At 45.8% G+C, this 19,843-nt stretch overlaps 1 protein-coding gene across 1 annotated transcript in view; it reads right to left on the bottom strand.

Annotated features, from left to right (window-relative positions):
* The window catches only part of DRD2 (dopamine receptor D2), a 947,704-nt gene that overhangs the window by 289,201 nt on the left and 638,660 nt on the right, over positions 1-19,843 (bottom strand). Inside the window, exon 3 of the mRNA XM_069614238.1 lies at positions 13,230-13,527. Coding sequence (XP_069470339.1) covers positions 13,230-13,527 — 298 coding nt within the window. The remainder of the gene's footprint in view (positions 1-13,229; positions 13,528-19,843) is intronic.

Genomic DNA, 19,843 nt, shown 5'->3' with positions numbered 1-19,843 from the left:
CACTAACTCTATGGGAAAAACCTCATCCTCGTGTGTACAGTTTTCAAACACTTAAAGAAACTGCAGTGATAAAACTTCCCAGTTGGCTGGGGCTTCAAGGTGAGTTATGGGAGTTTTGAAAAATGATTAAGGTCACGCCAATTGGATCTGAGCAAAGCAGAACAAATTAGCAGTCTTGCCACATATTTTATTGAAATGCCATGAACGAGTATGCTCGTCCTTTTTGCATAGACTTGCATGATAGCCTGGCACTTAAGGGGTTAAGATCAGTATGCTGTACAGATAAGGACGTTCTTTTTTAGCTTTCTTGGAAATATCCTCGGCATGCATTTGTTGTTTTGATAGAAGATGCATCCCAATTGTATATTCCCACGCCCATCACAGTGTGAGGACAGGGACTTTCCGATTTGGCGATCATGTCTATTGATGTATCGCCAGAACTCAGTGTTCAAGGGAAGGATGAGATGTGCAGGAACAGGGTACGCTCTATCAATGAGGAAAGATTCCTGTGCAGAGATGACACACCACCCCACAGCCGCAACAACACAACTGCAAGGATATGCAGATTGAGCACTTCGTTATGAAGACAGGTGCACGTGATACACAACAACTAAGATACACATCGCATTTGCAAAGAGATTCTTTATTTCATCAATGCTCACATATTGATTTAATATTGTGTTGCAAATAATGTCCTTGGGCCTCATTAGGAGTGTTCTGGTCCGTTCACAACGATGCGGTAAGCCTACCTGTAGCAATGTTACCGGACCGGCGCACTCCGAGTCTGCAGGCGGATGCCGCGCTGCTCGCCAGGTGGCGGGCAGGACGGCAGCCGCGAGTAATCTTTCACGGAAGCACCGGCACCGTTATTAATGGTGTCAGTTTTTCCATCATCCCCATTCCCATTGAGTCCTATGGCACTCAAATGGGAATGGGGATTAACGATTGTCCGGCGCCTGACTTCCAGGAACACTGGGGAACACTGGGGTCATAATCCCTACTGTTGGCAACCCGCCGGCTACTGGGTTACTGTTGGTCTTTTAATGAATCTTCTTCACTTCAAATTCCATGAACTGGTATCTTCCTATCCTGCTCAAATTTGCCCAGGGTCATGTCCAACTTGCAGAGAAAAATTGCTGATGCTAAGAGCCCTTCTTTTTACAACCTGTCTGTCTGAATTCTCAACTCTTCAAAATCCTCGAGAGGTATGCCTTAAACCGCTGGGCAAACGACCTCGTGAGAAAAGTGCTCTGCAACCACCTCCAGTCAATTTCAGATAAGAAACTCCACCAAAACTGTTTGGGGGGTGATCTTTCTGACTTCCTTATTGCTACTCACCACTCTCCAACCTCATCTCCATCCTGATTCTGTTCAAGGCCTCTGCCTCCTTTAATGTAATGGATCATCCCACTCTCATCCAAATGATCCCCTCCCAGGCCTTCATGGACACCATAATCAAATTGGTGGCCTTGTGCATCACTCACCACTCCTTTTGCATCGTCTGGAACTCACCAATCTTCACTCCCACTCATCTTCTTCTCTCTGTACTCCTCCACCCTGAGTAAACACCATATTTCTTAACTTCTCGTGCCAACTCTTTGTGGATGGCAGCCCGATGCCTATACTCTTCTCCTCCTTCACCCCTGGCATCTTGGAGAGCATCGACAGATGTCTCGCTGACACCTGTTGCAATGTGGCACTATTCTGCCTGATACTAAAGCGCTCTCAGACAGAGGTCATCTTTATCCTGGCCTTCAATGTCAACCACACGTCCCATGCCTTATATTCTTTCCTCCAGGTGTCACTCCGCCCCCCAAAGATTACACACTCAGGGCCCTCTTTGACAGAAAACATAAGCAAAACAACTTCATCTCTGCAACTGAAGACAGGATGATGAACTTCCCTATTATCAGGAATAGCTGCCCACACCTCACCCGCCACACCGCTAAACGTCTAATCTCCAGTCTGTTCCTTCCATGACTACTGTCCCATCTTGCTTCTATGCATTCCCTCTCTGCGTTGGTTCTATCCCCACCAAAATACTCAGTTTTGCCAAATATAACCTCTGAAGATCTTCTCCCACCGCAGAGTTCCACCATCATGCTGGTTTACTTTCTGTGGAAAATCAGGCCCTCTTCAATGTTCTGCTCCTTCTCTTCAAATCAGTCCAAGGCTCAGCCGCCGCTCTCTGTCTGCTAGCACCTCTGTTTAGTGAAGCTCTGCACTCTTCAACCTTCCACAATCTCTCAGTCCCCTTCCAGCCTGTGCTGCCTCCACACACCATAGCTGCCCCTCTTCCCTAGCATGCTCTACTCTCTGTCATCAAAGCAGTGGAAATGTTTACAGCCAGTCTCAAACATCACCTGCTGGCTCGTTACCTGCCGCCTCTGATCACTCTGCCCACTAATCACAGTGCTAAACAATTGTACATGCAAATATGTGTTCATGTACCTACTGTGCCATGGCCTGACCATGTGCCATATTCATGCAAGTCAACTTTGTCTCCAAATGTCCCCTTTCATGTCCCTATGCATCACCCCTGCTGTACCTTATTTGCCTCTGCGGTCATAATTTGTGAAAGTATGTAAAGGAGGAATGAAGAGGGACGGCGTCCACGGCCCGTTCTTTGCTCCCAGTATGGCACAACTTGTAGAAGTGTCTGACCAACCAACCAAATAAACACGACTACACATTGGGCCTCATTACAACCCTGGCAGTAGCTCGATGGGAAATTACCAGGTCATTACGGCCTTGCCACACCTGGTATTTGCCCATTCCTGGGCGCTGGAAAAAATTCTTCCCCATTCCCATTTGAGACCCGTAGAGCTCAATGGGAATAGGGTAGCCGGATGCACCCGCACCGTTATGAATGGTGCCTTTGCTTCCAAAAAGCTGTGCTCGCGGGTGCCTTTCATTCCGCCAGGTCAGACCTTGCGGAATGAAAGGCACCCGTGAGCACAACTCGGAGTTTGCCGGTCCAGATACAACGGTACCGGTAAGCTTACCGGTACGGTTGTATCCGGACCAGCAAAATCATAATATTGTCTTTAAACATGAACATGTAGCTAACTGCCCCCTTTGCTGATACCAAAAAATCTGTGCTGGGGCCATAGTGTTGCTCGCCTGTTCTCAAACATTGCCTTAAGTAGGGGGTCGCACAATGAGGGCTTGTATCTGGAAAGACCATCAGACACTGTCGCAACTCCATCACTGACCGGGTTGGGTTTTTGGAGAGGATTTAGTGACTTCCTAATGAATCCATTTCAGGATGTTATTTAGTGTTACCATGCTTTTCTATCAAGCAGCCCCAGAATAAAAGGCAGCCATGAGGGCGTGTGTTCGTTATCATTTCTCGAAACTAGATCTCTGTCTGTCGTCACTCTTATTTTTTCCCTGGTCTTTTCCCGCCTCTTTTACTGTTCCTCTCCCCCTTTGGAACGTCTCTCTATTCGTCTTGCTCATCTTCACTCTGTCTATCAGGTATTACCCAAATTGTTTGTTTATAATTGTTCGAATGAACAATTGACCGAATTTAAAGGGTCACAATTGACCTTTTCACAATTGACCGCACACATATATATCAATATATAAGGGTTTTTGGGTGGGTTTGGGTTGGGTGGGGGGTTGCGGGGGGTTTCCCCCCTCATATATGTTACAATTGACCTTCACAATTCGGTCAATTGTGAAAAGGTCAATTGTCATTCGAACAGTTGTAATACGAACAATTCGTATACAACCGTCTATCAATCCTCTATTCGTATTCTTTGCTTGCTGTCCCCTCGTGACTCTATTTCTTCTCCTCTACAACCTCTTCAATGGGCCTCATTACACGGACGGCGGTAAGGGTTAACGGTCACCGTTAATGGCAACGGTGACCGTTAACCCTTACCGCCGTACTACGAGGTCCCTTTGCGGGTTGGAGGAATTAACGCCTGCTTCTTGCAGGCGTTAAGAACCAACCCGCTAAGGGACCTCAGAGCTAATTACGGCACCGCAAAATTGCGGTGTCGTAATTAGCGCCTTCCCCATTCCCATAGAGCCCTATGGGGCAGAAATGGGAATGGGGAAGGGCAATGGCGGAAGGGGGATTTACCGCCCCTCCAACCTTGGAATGGGGCGGTAAATCCCCTTTCCGCCAAGGTGGTGCCGGTAATTTACCGGCATGGTCCAGGGTGCTAATAGCACCCTGGATTACCGCCTTCCGTGTAATGAGGCCCAATGGCTCGCTTTTGAATCTTGTCTGCTCTTTAACTTCCTCTGTATTGTCTTTAAGTGCCACTATGGACTTGCTCCGCCTTGTCTCTTCTCTCTTATCTCTTTGTATTCCCCCATGGTCTCACTATTCTTAATCCATTTTTCTTTTAACTGTTCCACGTCCTCCTTATGTGTTTTCCTGCTTTCGTCCTTTCTCTCTGCTTGCGCCAAAGCAATGCAATGTTCTTCCCCTCTCCCTCTGCTCTATTTCATCCTTTTCCATTTTTAAAACTCGTCTCAACACATATATTCTTTCAAACGAATTGTTGGTTTTATTGTTTACTTACTCGTCCAATGTACTGCTGATTGTTTTTATAAAGCGTCAAACACTACAGAAAATAAACAAAACAAAAAAAGATAGAAAATTCACATGGCTACAGCTCCAGGAACCGATGCAGCCAATTAGCACATCTTTTGTCAGGATTGCATCATCAATCAATCAGAGACTAGCATGCTCAAATTGAACACATTGGCCCTCATTACGACCCTGGCGGAAATCGCGGTGCTAAATGCACCGCGGAGCACGGCGGAAAGCTGCCGATAGCGCCATGGAGGTTGGCGGATTTTCCGCCCCATGCCGACCTTGGCGGGGCGGTAAATCCACATCCCCCATTTTACCCTTCCCCATTCCCATTTTTGCCCCATAGGGTATAATGGGAGTGGGGAAGGCGTTAATTGCGCCACCGCAAAATACGGTGGCGTAATTAACATCAAGGTCCCGTAGCTCCATGGATTTCTCCGCCCGGAAAAACCAGGCGGAAAACGTTCCATGGCGCTACGGGAACTCGTAGTAGGGCGGACGGGTCCGCCGCGAATAACGCTGGCGTAAACCCACTCCGCCAGGGTCGTAATGAGGCCCATTGAAACTTATGACCACAACACAACCACAATGCACAACAATGTACAAAGAGTTCAGGGCGACCCTCTGCAAGAAAGAAAACGTCATGATAACCTGTTCTGAGGAAATGTATCCACTCAGAGTCCACAGCCACATGTTTTAGCTCACTGCACCTTTCACAAAGGAGGACTATCCATTTGCATATCAGTCTTTGTCCCACCCATTTGACCAGTCCAGCACCAAAATGCTAGGCAATCCTCCTTTGAACAAGAGTACCAACAGCAACCCCAGGCGTGTGTTTTTTTTTTGCCTAGTCAGGCCTCATCAGTGAGGAGAAGCAGTGCCTCTCTGAGCACAGTGAGCAAGGGGTCTCTGGTTCTTTTTTTTTACAGGTCATATTTTCAGAAAGCTTCCTGCACTGACAGGAAAGATAGATTTGTGTAAAGATTGATTTGCAGGCATCTTTTGTTGAATAATGATACTTCATAGGTTGTGTACCTGCTTTGCAAGTAACTTACTCTTTTGTTTTAATTAGAAAAACACATATCCTGTGTATGATTTCATATAATACTGCCCGGATTATCATTCAGCTTTTATCATGCGCCTTCCTGATGGACAGTCCTGAGCTCAGCCCACACTACCAAATAGTGAGTCACTTTACATGTGTGATGCTTATTGAAGTGTAGTGTACCAGCAAAAGAAAAAACTGTGGCAGTCCAGATTTGCCCCACTTTTCTGCACTTCCTTTTCCATAATGCCACTTTCAGTGGCAGGTGCCCGTGACTTTTCATGCAACACAGACGATTTGATGGCGAGTGTTGTCCTGTCATGCGGCTGTGAGGGGCCAAGGCTTGGGGAACCAAGTGAAGGGGGACAAGTAAGGGACTGAGAGAGATACAACAAGGGGGGCACGTGGGCGAGGGGGAGACCGGGAGTTGCGGGGTGCCACGGAAGACATTTGAGCAGGCAGCTGTTCCCTCAGAAAGGCAGCATGCTGTTGCAATAACAAACCATAGCGATGAGCTTGGACACAGCGGGGGGAGTGCCAAGTACATATACATGAATGTGTATGTGTTTATGCATATGTTTGTGTAGGCACATGCGAGTAGAGAGGCAGGGGTGCCTGTTGGTGAGGAAGTGGTGTAGTGACTTGTAGTTTATCCTGAAGATTGGGGATCCCTACTTCAATGATATCTATATTAGCTGGTTTGCATCGAATATCAGGAGTCTGCCATCTTTGGGTGTGCAGCTGTTTTTGACTACAACTCCCATCTGCCCCTCAGGTCCAGGCATCCAGAGAGCCTCAGGTTGCAGCACCTTGATCTGTATCTCAAATGCAGCGTTTTTTGTGGGGTCAACAGTGAGTTGACTGGTCATTCATTTCAATTGACATCTGTCTAGCGTGCGCTCTTGCCCCTTGATTATTTAACTTGTATGTTAATTTGCCCTCCAAGATATTAGAGAACTGCAAGGGGCACTTCTCGAATCCCTCACACGTGCAACGCCTGACTAGTTTACGCAGATATTTCTCTGATTGGAGGAACCCCTACTGCACAACAAACAACTAATGTTCCATGACTGATGGCCGGGAGAGATTGTGCAGTGAATTGTGTGCACACCTGCACTACCCCTGGCAACCCTTGCACTTGGGGACTGTTTCTGTATCCCTACAGCCCCTACTAGCACTTGAAACCTGATGTCTGCACTTACCCTTGCACTTGCTACCAGATGGCTGCACTTATTTATTATCTTTATTTATTTTACTGTTATCCTATGTACTGCACTGCCCCCTCCCCTGCACTTGCGCAATCTCAATGTCACCTGGCCTAGTAGGATAGTTGTCTCAGTCTCCCCTCTGTTTCCCCTCCCTTGCCTCGTCACGCCTTGAAACACTTGTGTATAGGCACATTATAAATTCCATATCATATCATATCAATGGAGAAACCAGACATTAAAGGCACAGGAACATGATGTTGGGAAAGTAGAAATTAATGTATGTATATTAATGTCAGGACCTGTAACCCTTTCAAATGAAGTTTCCTGCGATACATATATAGAAGCCTTCCAGCCATCACCTCTTTTGTTTTGCGTAAGTCACTCCGAGTGGGATGGGTATGCCCAGACATGGGTCCCGTGCCTGCTGAGCCTAGAGGCCCAAGCTACTGCTCACTGATGATGCCCAATGAGGCTGAAACATGTCTGCTTGTGGTCTCGTGCAGAAGGGATGTGACCTTGCAGTTCGGGTTGGTCTGCCTCTTTGGTGGTGGGACCAAGCCCGATTTGAAGGTGGTCTTTATCCTTCTGTAATGGCTTGGCAGGCGAGGAACGATGGTCTGGAGGGTTTTGCAAGTGAATGGGGCCATATTGCATAACAATCGTAACGCCACAGGTTAAACGCTTCAGAATATGTTACTACTTTACAATGCTAAATCACTTAACGTGGCTTTGTTCTCTTAAGGACTTTGGGGTTGCCATTTTGTTAGCCAGTTACACCGAAGATTATTTTCACAAAAATCCCCTAGGTTTATCCCACACTACCCCAATAAACCGGTTATATCCAGAAGCAGGACAACACTTTTTTAGAAGGAAATCAAAATTCCACAGTATTATTTGCCAAACCCAGCTCTGTCTCTTCATAGCGAGCTCATTGATGTTTTCATGAAAAGCTAGAATTCTCATTGCTCTCAGTTGTTCCTAGGATAGGAGTGATGTTGCATGCTTGAGTTGCCCTATGTACCTGGCCCTGCTGGTCATCTGGTCATCCATGCATGATTTTAGAATGTTGGGGATTGTGAGTGAATGACAACTCAGCAGAAGGTGGGATTTGTGATGTTGCAAGAGTGTTCTATTAACATCTGAGGGGCCTGAGCTGAGATAAATGAGGCTGCACGGTGGATTTGCCCCTTGTCTCTGAGTTTATTGAAAAACACAGGAACCTCTGTGTACTGCACGAGTAAAGAGACATGTCCTCAATGCTTTGGCTCTCTACCTGTTACTGTCTGGTAGAGCCTTTCTTAATTATTGCACTATGTTTGGCGTCCGTTCATGAAAAAATAAATAGCTATGAATCTGGGGTTAAAATGCTGGTTTAATTTCCCTCATTTAATTCCCGGGTCAGCAAAAAGGAGTGTAAATAAATGAACCATGGAGTCAACAAGAGATGAGAAGGAAATACTACATCTTCCGTAGGTTAGTACTTTCCTAACAAATCCTGCCAAAAGATGGAAGGTTACTCTGACAAATCAAATTTCGGGATATGAGTGGTTGAGTCAGCTTCAGGGTGCTTTGCAGCTTCTGTGACAGAGTTCAAGAGGGGAGTCAGCTGCGGGTATCAGGCAGCAAGAAGGTTCGGTGAGCGAAGCTAGACAAATGCAACAGGCTGGCCTATATGGCAGATAGGGGTTAGGAATCATTGTATCAGGGCCGTTCGGTGGTTCTGAACCACAAGTCACGATGGCTCGGGTGTCTTTAAGTGACTGCGGCTTTGTCAATGGTCTGCACTGCAGTCAGTTACGGATTGAGGAACTCGACTAGCTCGGAAAAGCTCTTTAAGGCAGACGGTGCTAGATGATCATCGAGGCACTTCTCCCAGCTTCTTCAATGGGCTTGTGTCGACCTTTAAATCGGATGGCCCAAAGCTGTGGATTGTGTTTCAGGCAATTGCCTTGTCCTTGGTTTTAGGTTAATAGATCTTCTGGCACTCCCTATCCAGGAAGTTTGCTGCAGAGCCTAGTAGGGCATGCTGTCTGCTGGTTGAGTAGTTGTTCTAGAGAGGCTGGAGGGTCTTCTGGGTTCTTTTTCTCCCTATGTTCCCTTGGAGAAGTTTAAGGGAGGGATCTTGCTTCCCTCTTTGGCTGTTGGCCTTCCTTACTGGTAGAAGAAATAATGCAGACTGCACCTTCAGACAGGGTCCAAGGTTGAATTCTTCTTTCTTACTTCTTGTGTCTTCAGATGTTCTGCCAAAAGAGGGGCCCAGCCCTCTTTTAAAGCCACGTGGGCCACACTGATTAGTGTAGGTTAAGCATACCTGAGTGAACCAATCCTGGGGTCCTGTCAACAATCTTCTGTATGCGTGAGGTCATGACCAGAGTGTTTTGCAACAGGAAAGTTAAAGGGGTGGAAACAGAAACAAGGTGTGCCCCGGAACTAATATGGCAGAATCCTTCTCTCAACAGAAAGAGCTCTGGGCTCACTCCCTGTGCTACTAATTCCCACCCATCTTCCTGTCTGTGGTGTTCAAAGAGTCTCTCTGAATAATGTTCCTTGCTGATTGGTTCCTGTTAGACCAGACTCTCGGGCTCCTGCAAACCACATTCTCATACCTTATGAATAGGGAACCCCTAGCAGTCCCAGAAATTACAGTTCAGTGCCATTGAGAGGTGGGAGCTGGCATCAGGATGACACAGTTACATATGAAATGTTGATGGGTTTCCTGTCTCCTTTGTTATCCTCTGCAGCAAGGCCCATATGGGCCTGTGTGAAGTACCCCCTGTTGGTTTGTTAATCGTGAGCCACCAGCTGCAGGGCCTGACAAAAGAGCAGGGTGGTTCCATGGAGCCTTTGTCAATGAATCAGGCTGACCTTAGAAAGGCGTAGGTTTGATCTCCCTTTTCCTGGGATGATATTGTGCTCTCACAACCGTCACAATCCAACAAAATATTAAAGGGGCGGGCGGTGCCTCTCGGCATTGTCCAGCCCAGTGTCTATGGGTCTATGCTTTTGTCATGGTGGGATCATAGGGAAATGTGTGTGGATTAGCCCCACACATTTTCCCTAGATCAGTCTACCAGCATTCTGCCTCCTTTGCAAAAGGTTACGTAGAAGTAGCTTTTCGACTGACTTTGGACTAACTTATGTCTGCCACAGATCCATCGTTGACAAACACACTTGCGCTTTACCTTGACAAGGGGCCTCATTACACGGTAGGCGGTAGGGATTTACCGGCACCGGTAAAATACCGGTACCGGTAAATCCCTGCCGCCTTACTACGAGGTCCCTTAGCGGGTTGGAGTTTTAACGCCTGCTTTTTGCAGGCGTTAAATACCAACCCGCTAAGGGACCTCGGAGCTAATTACGGCACCGCAAAATTGCGGTGCCGTAATTAGCGCCTTCCCCATTCCCATAGAGCCCTATGGGGCAGAAATGGGAATGGGGAAGGGCAATGGCGGAAGGGGGATTTACCGCCCCTCCAACCTTGGGATGGGGCGGTAAATCCCCTTTCCGCCAAGGCGGTGCCGGTATTTTACCGGCATGAGCCATGGCGCTAATAGCGCCATGGCTCACCGCCTACCGTGTAATGAGGCCCAAGGTCACGTGCTTTTAGAGAACAGATTGTTGCTCTACATGAACTGATTGGTGCTATTATGCTGACTAGACAGCATTTTAGAAGGCCCATTGGTTAATATGATATATGATTTTACATCTTTAGCTTTCATAATGTCATTTAATTGCTGTAATCTCCCACTAGGACTTAGTATGGATTCATGTTTTAGTACAATTTATGTTATATTATTTTATGGAATTGTTGCATTTTGGAATACATATTATTTAAGTCATTAAAGGCAATCCAAGCCTGGCTATTTTGTTCACTTTATTCAAGTTCACTGTAGAGAATCTTTGTTTTGCAGTAAAACATTTGCTAGCATGGTATGCTGGCGCCTTGAGGCAGCTCGTTGTGCGGGTAACACGTTAAAAATGCAAATTACAATTGCAATTCATTCACGAAAGGGAAGTTTCCCGCTATGTTTTATGTTTTGCTGTGGGCAGAGGAACTGTGTTGGGCACACATAGCTGGGTGCCTTGACTATCTTTATATCGCAGATGCGAATACACCCTACTCTGCCAGAATGCAGAATATGTGCAAGGACACGGCTCCACCTTGCAGTCCAGTATTCCCTGATCACCACACGTTGGAGATATTGCAAGTAAGGTGTTGCGCTAAAACCTTGGTGGAAACAGAATGAATGCAACTTTTACTGCACTGCGTTTGGTGGTAAAGTGGAGCAAATATCAACAGCACTTGGCTGATGTTCGTTCCTCTACTCTAGCTTGAAATAAATGGATGAGTTACCACTGCCAGCATGGCCTCCAGCAGTAATTCATTCAACTATTCAACTGATAGTGGAGTATTATGGGACTCCAGCATGGGGAATAACACTACCTCAACATCTGATCTGTAGGAGTTACCACTGCCAGCATGGCCTCCAGCAGTAATTCCTCCAACTGCAAATGGAGTAGTATGAGACTCCACAATGGGGAATAACACTACCTCAATAGCTGTTCTGGAGTAGATATGACTGCAAGGATTACCTCCAGCAGTAATTTGATCAACTGACAAGGGAGTACTATGGGACTCCAGCAAGGGGAGTAACACTACCTCGAAATCTGATCTGGAGGAATTACCACTGTCAGGATGACCTCCAGCAGTAAGTCCTCCACCTGTCCGTGGATTCCAGGGGACTCCACAATGAGGACTAACGCCACATTATGGTTACCCAGCTTGCAGAAGACAATAGAGATTCATTTAAGGTCCAAATGAAAAAAGTCCTCACACTCTATAGATATTTTATCTACGTAACTAGTTCCATTACGCTCTCCATGACCCGAAACACAAGCACAAATTACATCATAAATAAAACCACTGCCAGGATAACATTCAAGAAGTAATTCCTCCAACTGCTAATGGAGTACTATGGGACTCAACCATGGGGAGTAACACTACCACTAAATCAGATCTGCAGGACTCACCACTGCCGAGATGACCAGCAGCAGTAACCCACAATGATGAATAGCATCACCTCAAAATCTGGAGGCTTTACCACTGGCAGAATTGCCTCCAGCAGTAATTCTTCCAACTACTAATTGAGTCGTATGGGGCTCCACAATGGGGAATAACGCCACCTCAGTATCTGCAGAATTTACTTTCAATTCCAGAGTGTAAGTATGATGGTAACGAGAATCGAACATGGCCAAATTCCCTGTTGTGATTTTGACCTTTTGTCCCACCGTCCTTATCTGAAAGGCCAAAAAACACAGACCATGGTACTGATGTGTGCGTTGTGACATGCATTCTCATAGTGTAACCATACAAAACTAATCAAATTCAGTTAACTTGCATAATGTGATGGAACATTATGGTTACCCAGCTTGCAGAAGACAATAGAGATTAATTTAAGGTCCAAATGAAAAAAGGCCTCACACTCTATAGATATTTTATCCACGTAACTAGTTCCATTACGCTCTCCATGACCCGAAACACAAGCACAAATTACATCATTAATAAAATAACTGATTCATCCACACAACATATTTGTCCATAGCATGGTAGCTGCTAAGTGGGTGTGTGTGTGTGTGTTTAATTCATGCACATACCGATATCTTCTCATCACACAATCCTGGCAGGCGTGCAATTATAATTATAATTATAATTGTTTATTTATAACATACTTAATATCCAGAGGTTTCTAAGCTCAGACCCGGGGATTGAACCTGTGTTGTTCAGCCACCCTGTTTCTGATAGGTTCTCCCCACTTCATCGATCTACTGGTGCTTCTGTTTCATATTGTCACCCTTTTATGTCTAGTATGTACTTCCCAGTGCACTCGTCAATTTCAATTAAAGCAACACATTTCATTGAAACACAATTTCAAGGCAAGTCGTCTCTCCAAAAATGCACACATACAGTTAAATGTAATGCAAACATTTTAGTATGTCAATATCTAAATATTAAGTATGATTGTGGAAGATGACATACAAAAGAGGAAAACACGATGGAATACAACAAACCATATTCTCTCCCAGTGTTCAGCATGCACAATAACACATAAACAGGTCAACATGTTGGTTAGAGTAAGTCATCCTTGACTACTGCATTTAAAGGTAAATGTATTAGTGTTCTCCTTTGTAAGACTAATCTACCCAGAAGAAGTCTGGAAATTCAAATGTTGAGAACAACTCAACTCTCCCTTGTTTCGCGGATATCATCATGACATCTCATATAGTAGACCACCTGTATCCAGGATCTAGGCTTGAAATCAGGCAGATAATTTAAGATCAGAAACTGAAGATGATAACCATGCCTACTCTGTGTCTGCACAGCTCGTAAACATGTCAGTAGAAAATGAGCCTTCATAACTACCTCAAGGTAGACAACCCACGGCATCACCAGCGTAGCCACCAACAGATCGGCTACTGCCAGACTGACGATAAGATAGTTGGTGGTCGTCTGGAGGGCTTTCTCTCGTGAGACGGCTATGCACACCAGCACGTTGCCAAAGATGATGACGAAGATGAGCAGCGTGAGGAGCATGGCGTAGTAGTTGTAGATGAGCTTTTCCCCAATGTACGATCCATTTGTCCTGTTGTTAACGTCATCATTATACAGAGACAGGTTCAGGGAATCCATGAAGGTGAGGGAGTCACTTCCCAGTCCAGCCCTGCCAGAAACAGAATAGAATATATACATATCTGATTAATAACCCACCAACAGCGAGCATCAAACTGTACTGGACTGGAAAACCAGGTTCAATTCAAACACATTGGGCGGTTTCAATTATCAGTAAACAAAGAAGTGGTTGGTCAATGAGTGTTAAACCATTTGGCGATATATCTTGTTCTGTATGAATAAATCAGATCATTTAAAGCTAGCAGGATAGCTCAGGAGGAATAGTACCTGTCTAGAGACCTATTGGGAACAGGCTAGTATTCAAAACGATCAACTACATCTTTGGTCATTCCACGATCAATAACAATGAGTATCATTGAGTACTTTGGGCCGCATTACAGGATTTTTAGTATCTCAGCTGTAAATCCACCGAGATGCCATCAAATGGATACACCATTACCAACACTTAGTTCAGTGAAATTACCACCAGATTACAAGTGGTGGTAGGCGGTGTTAGTCCTCATTTATTGAAGTCCACAGGACTCCATTGGGATTTCAGTGGAAACACCACCAGCGGTAATTCTGACGGCAGTTAGTTCCACTGATTTGGGCTTTGTCTGGTTGTAAAATGGAGGAATTTCCTCCAGCATTCTGCAGGAGGTTTTTCCTCCACCTTACCACAAAACACATAGGGCCTCATTACGACCCAGGCGGTAAGTTACCGCCTGGGTCGTACCTTTACCACCATGGCGTAAACTACATTTACGCCATGGTGGTTGGCGGATTTACCGCCCCATTCCGAGGTGAGTGGGGCGGTAAGTCCCCATTAACCCATTTACCCTTCCCCATTCCCATTTTTGCCCCATAGGGCATAATGGGAGTGGGGAAGGCGTTAATTACGCCACCGTAAATTACGGTGGCGTAATTAACAACAAGGTCCCTTAGCGCCATGTGTTAAAACCTCCATGGCGCTAAGGGACCTCGTACTCAGGCGGTAAGGGTCGGCGCTGTTTACGCCGCCGTAAACCCCTTACAGCCTGGGTCCTAATGAGGCCCATAGTTCCCTTGTGTGGTAATGCAGAAGTAATGCAGTGGTAACTCCAAAAATCTTATGAAGCTCATTGTGCTGATCACTATATAAATTTGTATCAATACGGATGGAATCGCTGCTTGTAGATAATTGTCTCAATTAATCCTTCTTGATTTTTTAAAAGAGAATTGTCTGAACCTGCTCATATCAAATCTTTTATTTACCCTCATTAATGGAACATGTTTCTTGACCCTCTAAAGGGTGGAAAGTGGATAAACTCATGCAATTTTGAACTTGTGACCCTGATGTTACCTACAGATGTCTCGGGTCGATGACAGGCATGCAGACATATCTCACTGGATGGTGGCTGCACACCTTAAAATAGACAAGTCTTGTCAAGTTTGATAAGAAAAGTCCATTAATTGTACTAAAGATAATTAAACACACTGGTTCCTATTTTTTAAAATGTAAGGCATCATAATTAATTATAAGACCTTGCAATGCGTTCTGCAGCAGCAACACACTCCATAATATTAGAGAATCATACCATTATAAAATGTTCAGCAGCCTTCAGGTATAAAAAGTGCAAAGTAGTTTACAACATACACCACATCAATCCCTTAATATAAATTGTGCAACAACAAATTGAATATCCACGTCAATCGGCAACTTGCACATTTGGAAGACTGTTTTGCTGATCTCAGACTTTTTCTCCCCAGGGGAGGTTTCAACCAATGCAACTGTTCACATAAATCGGGCAAATAGTTAAGACATGCATGATAGATTTCATTTGCATGGATGAGCCAAAGCGTATACGGTTGGTTGAGTTTGATCTCATATCACTCCTTCGAGAAAATGGTCAGAATCCCAATCGAAATTGTGCAACAACAAAAAAAGGATACATATTCTTCTGGGTCTCAAATACCAGGCATCCTTCTCTTCTCAGAAAAGGTTTAGTCTCCAAATACTGAGCTAACTTGATTATTTTGCTTATAAGCTGTATCTACTGATGACAGGGCCAGTTTCAGTAACACTTTTTGGGCCTCATTACGACCCAGGCGGTAAGTTACCGCCTGGGCCGTGACTTTACCACCATGGCGTAAACTATGTTTACGCCATGGTGGTTGGCGGACTTACCGCCCCATTCCGAGTTTGGCGGGGCGGTAAATCCCCAATCCCCATTTACCCTTCCCCATTCCCATTTTTGCCCCATAGGGCATAATGGGAGTGGGGAAGGCGTTAATTACGCCACCGTAAATTACGGTGGCGTAATTAACTCCATGGTCCCTTAGCGCCATGGATTTTAACACCTGCTAAAAGCAGGTGTTAAATCCGCCATGACGCTAAGGGACCTCATACTCAGGCGGTAAGGGTCGGCGCTGTTTACGGCGCCGTAAACCCCTTACCGCCTGAGTTGTAATGAGGCCCTTTGTGTCTAATAATATTCCTAATTAAAGTTAGCAGATGTTTATGAAATGTAGGCTGACCGATGCGGTGAAACAAGTTCCCAACATGTTTCTACTTTGGTGCTTTTTTCCCCTGAATTCGCCAGATTGGACACGCCCTCCTTCGCCATCCTGTAGAGACTATTACTTTGAGGGTTATGAGTCTTAGCCACTGAAGAAGCGGGTGAAGTTTTACCAGATCACTAATTCCACAATCCCCTCTTGGCAATTTGATCAGGGATCTCTAGAAGGCTATCTCAATGACATATAGCGAGCCGTAATTGGTGTATTCACACATTTCCCTTCCATATGTTGCCCCAGAGAGAGAGTTTGCATGCTGATGGAAATGCCTGCCGTCACATTCCCTGCTGCACCTCAATCGGTCGCCGAATTCTACTTCGTGGTATTGTCACTTTTAATTGTTAATAGATTCCATGAAATGGAGTTTGCTGTCTAATGCCGATCCGCCTGTTATTAGCCGCTTAGTTGGGAGTTGCCCTGTTCTTTAGACTTCCCAGATTAATGGTTAGATCATTTTTAATGCAAGCGTTAATCTGCTACTGCTTCTCTGAAAATGTTGCTCGTAGAACAACATGAATGAAAAATAGCTGGCTCCATCCATCCTTAGTGTTGCTAATGTGATGATCATGTCAACAATAGAAACATTAAAGAGCGCGGGGGTTAGGATGCCCCCCTGCCACTAATCCTACCTTGATCTTTGTTTATCCGGAAAGCCACACCTGACAGGAGGAGTGTCACTTGGGTGTAATTGAGTAGGCCGAGTTTCAGCTGACCATAATAATGGCTGCTTTTAAATGTATACGCGTATAAAATAAGGCACTGTTCTGGAACAAGGTGTGTGTATAGTTCTACCCACATGTCACATAGAGCACAATTGCATTTTTCCTACCCCTGCTCTGAACCCAACCTGTGCACTAGAAGGTGTGCATGGTCATGATGGCTTCCTGTATTGTTTCTGGCCAGCCGACATTGGTATCCACGTCCCCACCCATTTCAAGCCCATAAAATAAGCTCCCGCCTGCCCTGCCCATAAAATAAGCTCCCGCCTGCCCTGCCCATAAAATAAGCTCCCGCCTGCCCTGATAAAGCACTCAGCTGCAGGCGGAAGCGTCCTTGTGTTTCTTCCTGCTAAAAGATCTTAGACAGACTGTGCCCAGGCTCCAACATGACAGTAGAAAGACATATGGCCTCATTATAAGTTTGGCAGTAGCCTTGCCGGTAAAACCGGCAGGTTGGCGCCAAACTTCAGAAAAAATCTGGCACCCACGAATGGGCAATTACTGGGTCATTATGGCCCGCTGGACCCGGTAATTGCCCATTTGCGGGCGCCGGAATGGAATGCTCCCCATTCGAGCCCCATAGGGCTCAATGGGAATGGGGAGGTCGGATGCACCGGCACCATTCGGAATGGTGCCGGTGCATCCGACATGCTGTGCTGGTGGGTGCCTCTCTGCCCGCCAGCTCCGCCCTGGCGGGCAGAAAGGCATCCGCGGGCACAACCTGTAGTTTGCCAGTCCGGGAACTGCGGTACCGGCAAGTTTACCGGTACCGTAGTTCCCGGACTGGCAAACTTGTAGTGAGGCCCAATACCTTGTATCTGAACTCTCTCGCCACTGTATGTGGATATCCGCTACCGGACCCCCCCCCCCGTTCAGTGCTGTTTCCCATTGCCATGACACATCGCTCTTGAAAGGCCTTTCTTGGGCTACCTCTAGAGTTTGTTTATGCAGTCAAAGTTCAGTATCCGTTCATATTGCGTTGGGCATGGAACTCTCCTTTATTTGCCCTCCTGCCCAGTCCTGGAACATTCGATCCATCCCCATATCAAAGGTTTCTTTGTTGCAGCTCTCTTCAGTAAGGGTCTCATCGGCAGCTGCTTGGTCTTGGTCCTGCAATCATGGAATACTATGCTCCTTCAAGGCACTTTCTGAATGATATAGTCCTATGCTTTTACCTCTGATCCCTCTTTGCAATCTTAGTGCTAGGATGCACCACACACGAGGAATCCTTACCCCACGAGCTCCATTATGGGAGCATAAATTGACTGTCAAAGATCACCAAAGCTCTCTCCTAATTTCGTGCCCCGACCACTGAATTACTCAAACCATGCATTATTCACCCAACCTATGAAATGTGCCATGAATGCAACTTGGTAGGGTATGCTGAGAGTGATGCTTTGAGCAGTGTGAGCATCTCTTACAAGTGGGTGGAGGAGGGGGACAGAGGGTGGGGATGCAGATGGCAAGACATTTTGAGCAATGCATAGTGATGCCTCATTGGGCCGTAGACCGACAACAGTTTGTTTATTTACAGGGAAATAAATGCATTTTTGGCCCAACAATGTTTACCAAACGTTCTAATATTGCTTTACAGAGCTCAGGACCAGTGTCCTATACAATGGGTGAGAAGATGTGGATATAAAACCAGTTGATGCAGGGGAGGTAGAAACATGAACTATGGAAAAGGACAGTAGAGCATGATATAGGACCAGGATTGTGGAGGAAGTGCTAAGTTTTAGGATGACGGGGTGAGGGATAAGTGTTGTGGGGTTGCCATAGTGAGGTCGGGGGAGAGCAGAACAGGGAGATGTGCTGGTGTAGCTTGGTTTGCAAGGAGGTTTGCAGAAAGGAGGGGAGCTAGGAGGTTGGATTTAAATAGAGATAGGATGGGAGAAGTGTGGAGTGGGAGAACATTCAAGAGTAAGGGAGCGAGGAAAAGAAGAGAGTGCAAACGAGAGGGAGCACAAGGGGCACGAGAAGTGGCAAGGAAGTGAGCCAAGGACGATCATATGGAGTGAACAGTTTGCTGATGTACACTGTATTGTTTAACATCTCACGCAAAGGCGTTTGCAAAGTTATTTTGCTGAGAAGTTTGCAATTCGTATAGTGCACAAGATGCCTCATCTACGATTGCAAATTCTCAACATATCCTTCTCTTTAATTCCATAGTTGATATTTGATGAAGAGAAACACAAGAGGACAATTATTTATGCATTTCCGCTGTGGGAGGTGGTCGATCCCCTCCTGGGTGGTGTGCCCCAAGTACATTTCACAAAGTATCCAGGTAAACATAGGAATGTATGCTTGGCACTTATAACCACGTTTTACTTTATGTTGATTTTATGCAGATGCATTGCCACCAGCAACATCCGACTTCATGCCAAGAATTTTCAAAGCAGCCTTAGCCACCGAACAGCACTTGCTCACACTCACTGGATCCCCCACTGCTCCGAGGTATGACACTCGCACAGAGCTCATCATTTACTTGGATTATGATGTTTTAATAACTTTCCCGGCCACATTTTCCACACTGTTCCTACCCTTTCATATTTTCCCAATTGCCAAACCCATCCCTGCACACCTTGTCCACCACGCTGCTGCTGATTGGCCATAAAGGCCATGCATGTCTACTCCTCACCTTTTCAACAAAAACACCCCAGGGCAGCCTACCCGGCATGCAATAAGTTAATTGGCAAAGGGTGATTCCTGTTTGCTTGTTCGCTGGCTCCCCATTCCTTGATCTGCCCTAATCCTGCCCAGAAATGGATGACTCGTCAACCGTGTAAATGACATCGCCTTAAAGGGGAAGTTCGCTCAAAAATGTTATTGTCCCGATCGTTTGGGCATGTATTTTTAAGCATACTGTAATCGATCTTAGTTTTCTTTACTTTTACACATGCAAAAACAATGGCTTGGGCACAGCCATCTTGTGCTAATCTTATCAGTTGATGCATCGCCCTAAGTTTAAGTGCCCTCGCGGCAAGAATAGAGATCGCCCGCCCCTCAAACTGACATCACTAGATGCTTATGCGCCTTTTCACAAGGCCAATGCGCGTCTCGTGTCAATCTTATCTGTGCACAAGCTATTGACAT

Source organism: Ambystoma mexicanum, chromosome 9, assembly GCF_040938575.1.
Source record: "Ambystoma mexicanum isolate Mex_15411 chromosome 9, UKY_AmexF1_1, whole genome shotgun sequence".
Classification (NCBI taxonomy): domain Eukaryota; kingdom Metazoa; phylum Chordata; class Amphibia; order Caudata; family Ambystomatidae; genus Ambystoma; species Ambystoma mexicanum.
The sequence above is the reverse complement of the archived record's forward strand: the minus strand, read 5'-3'. Positions and strand labels throughout refer to the sequence as shown.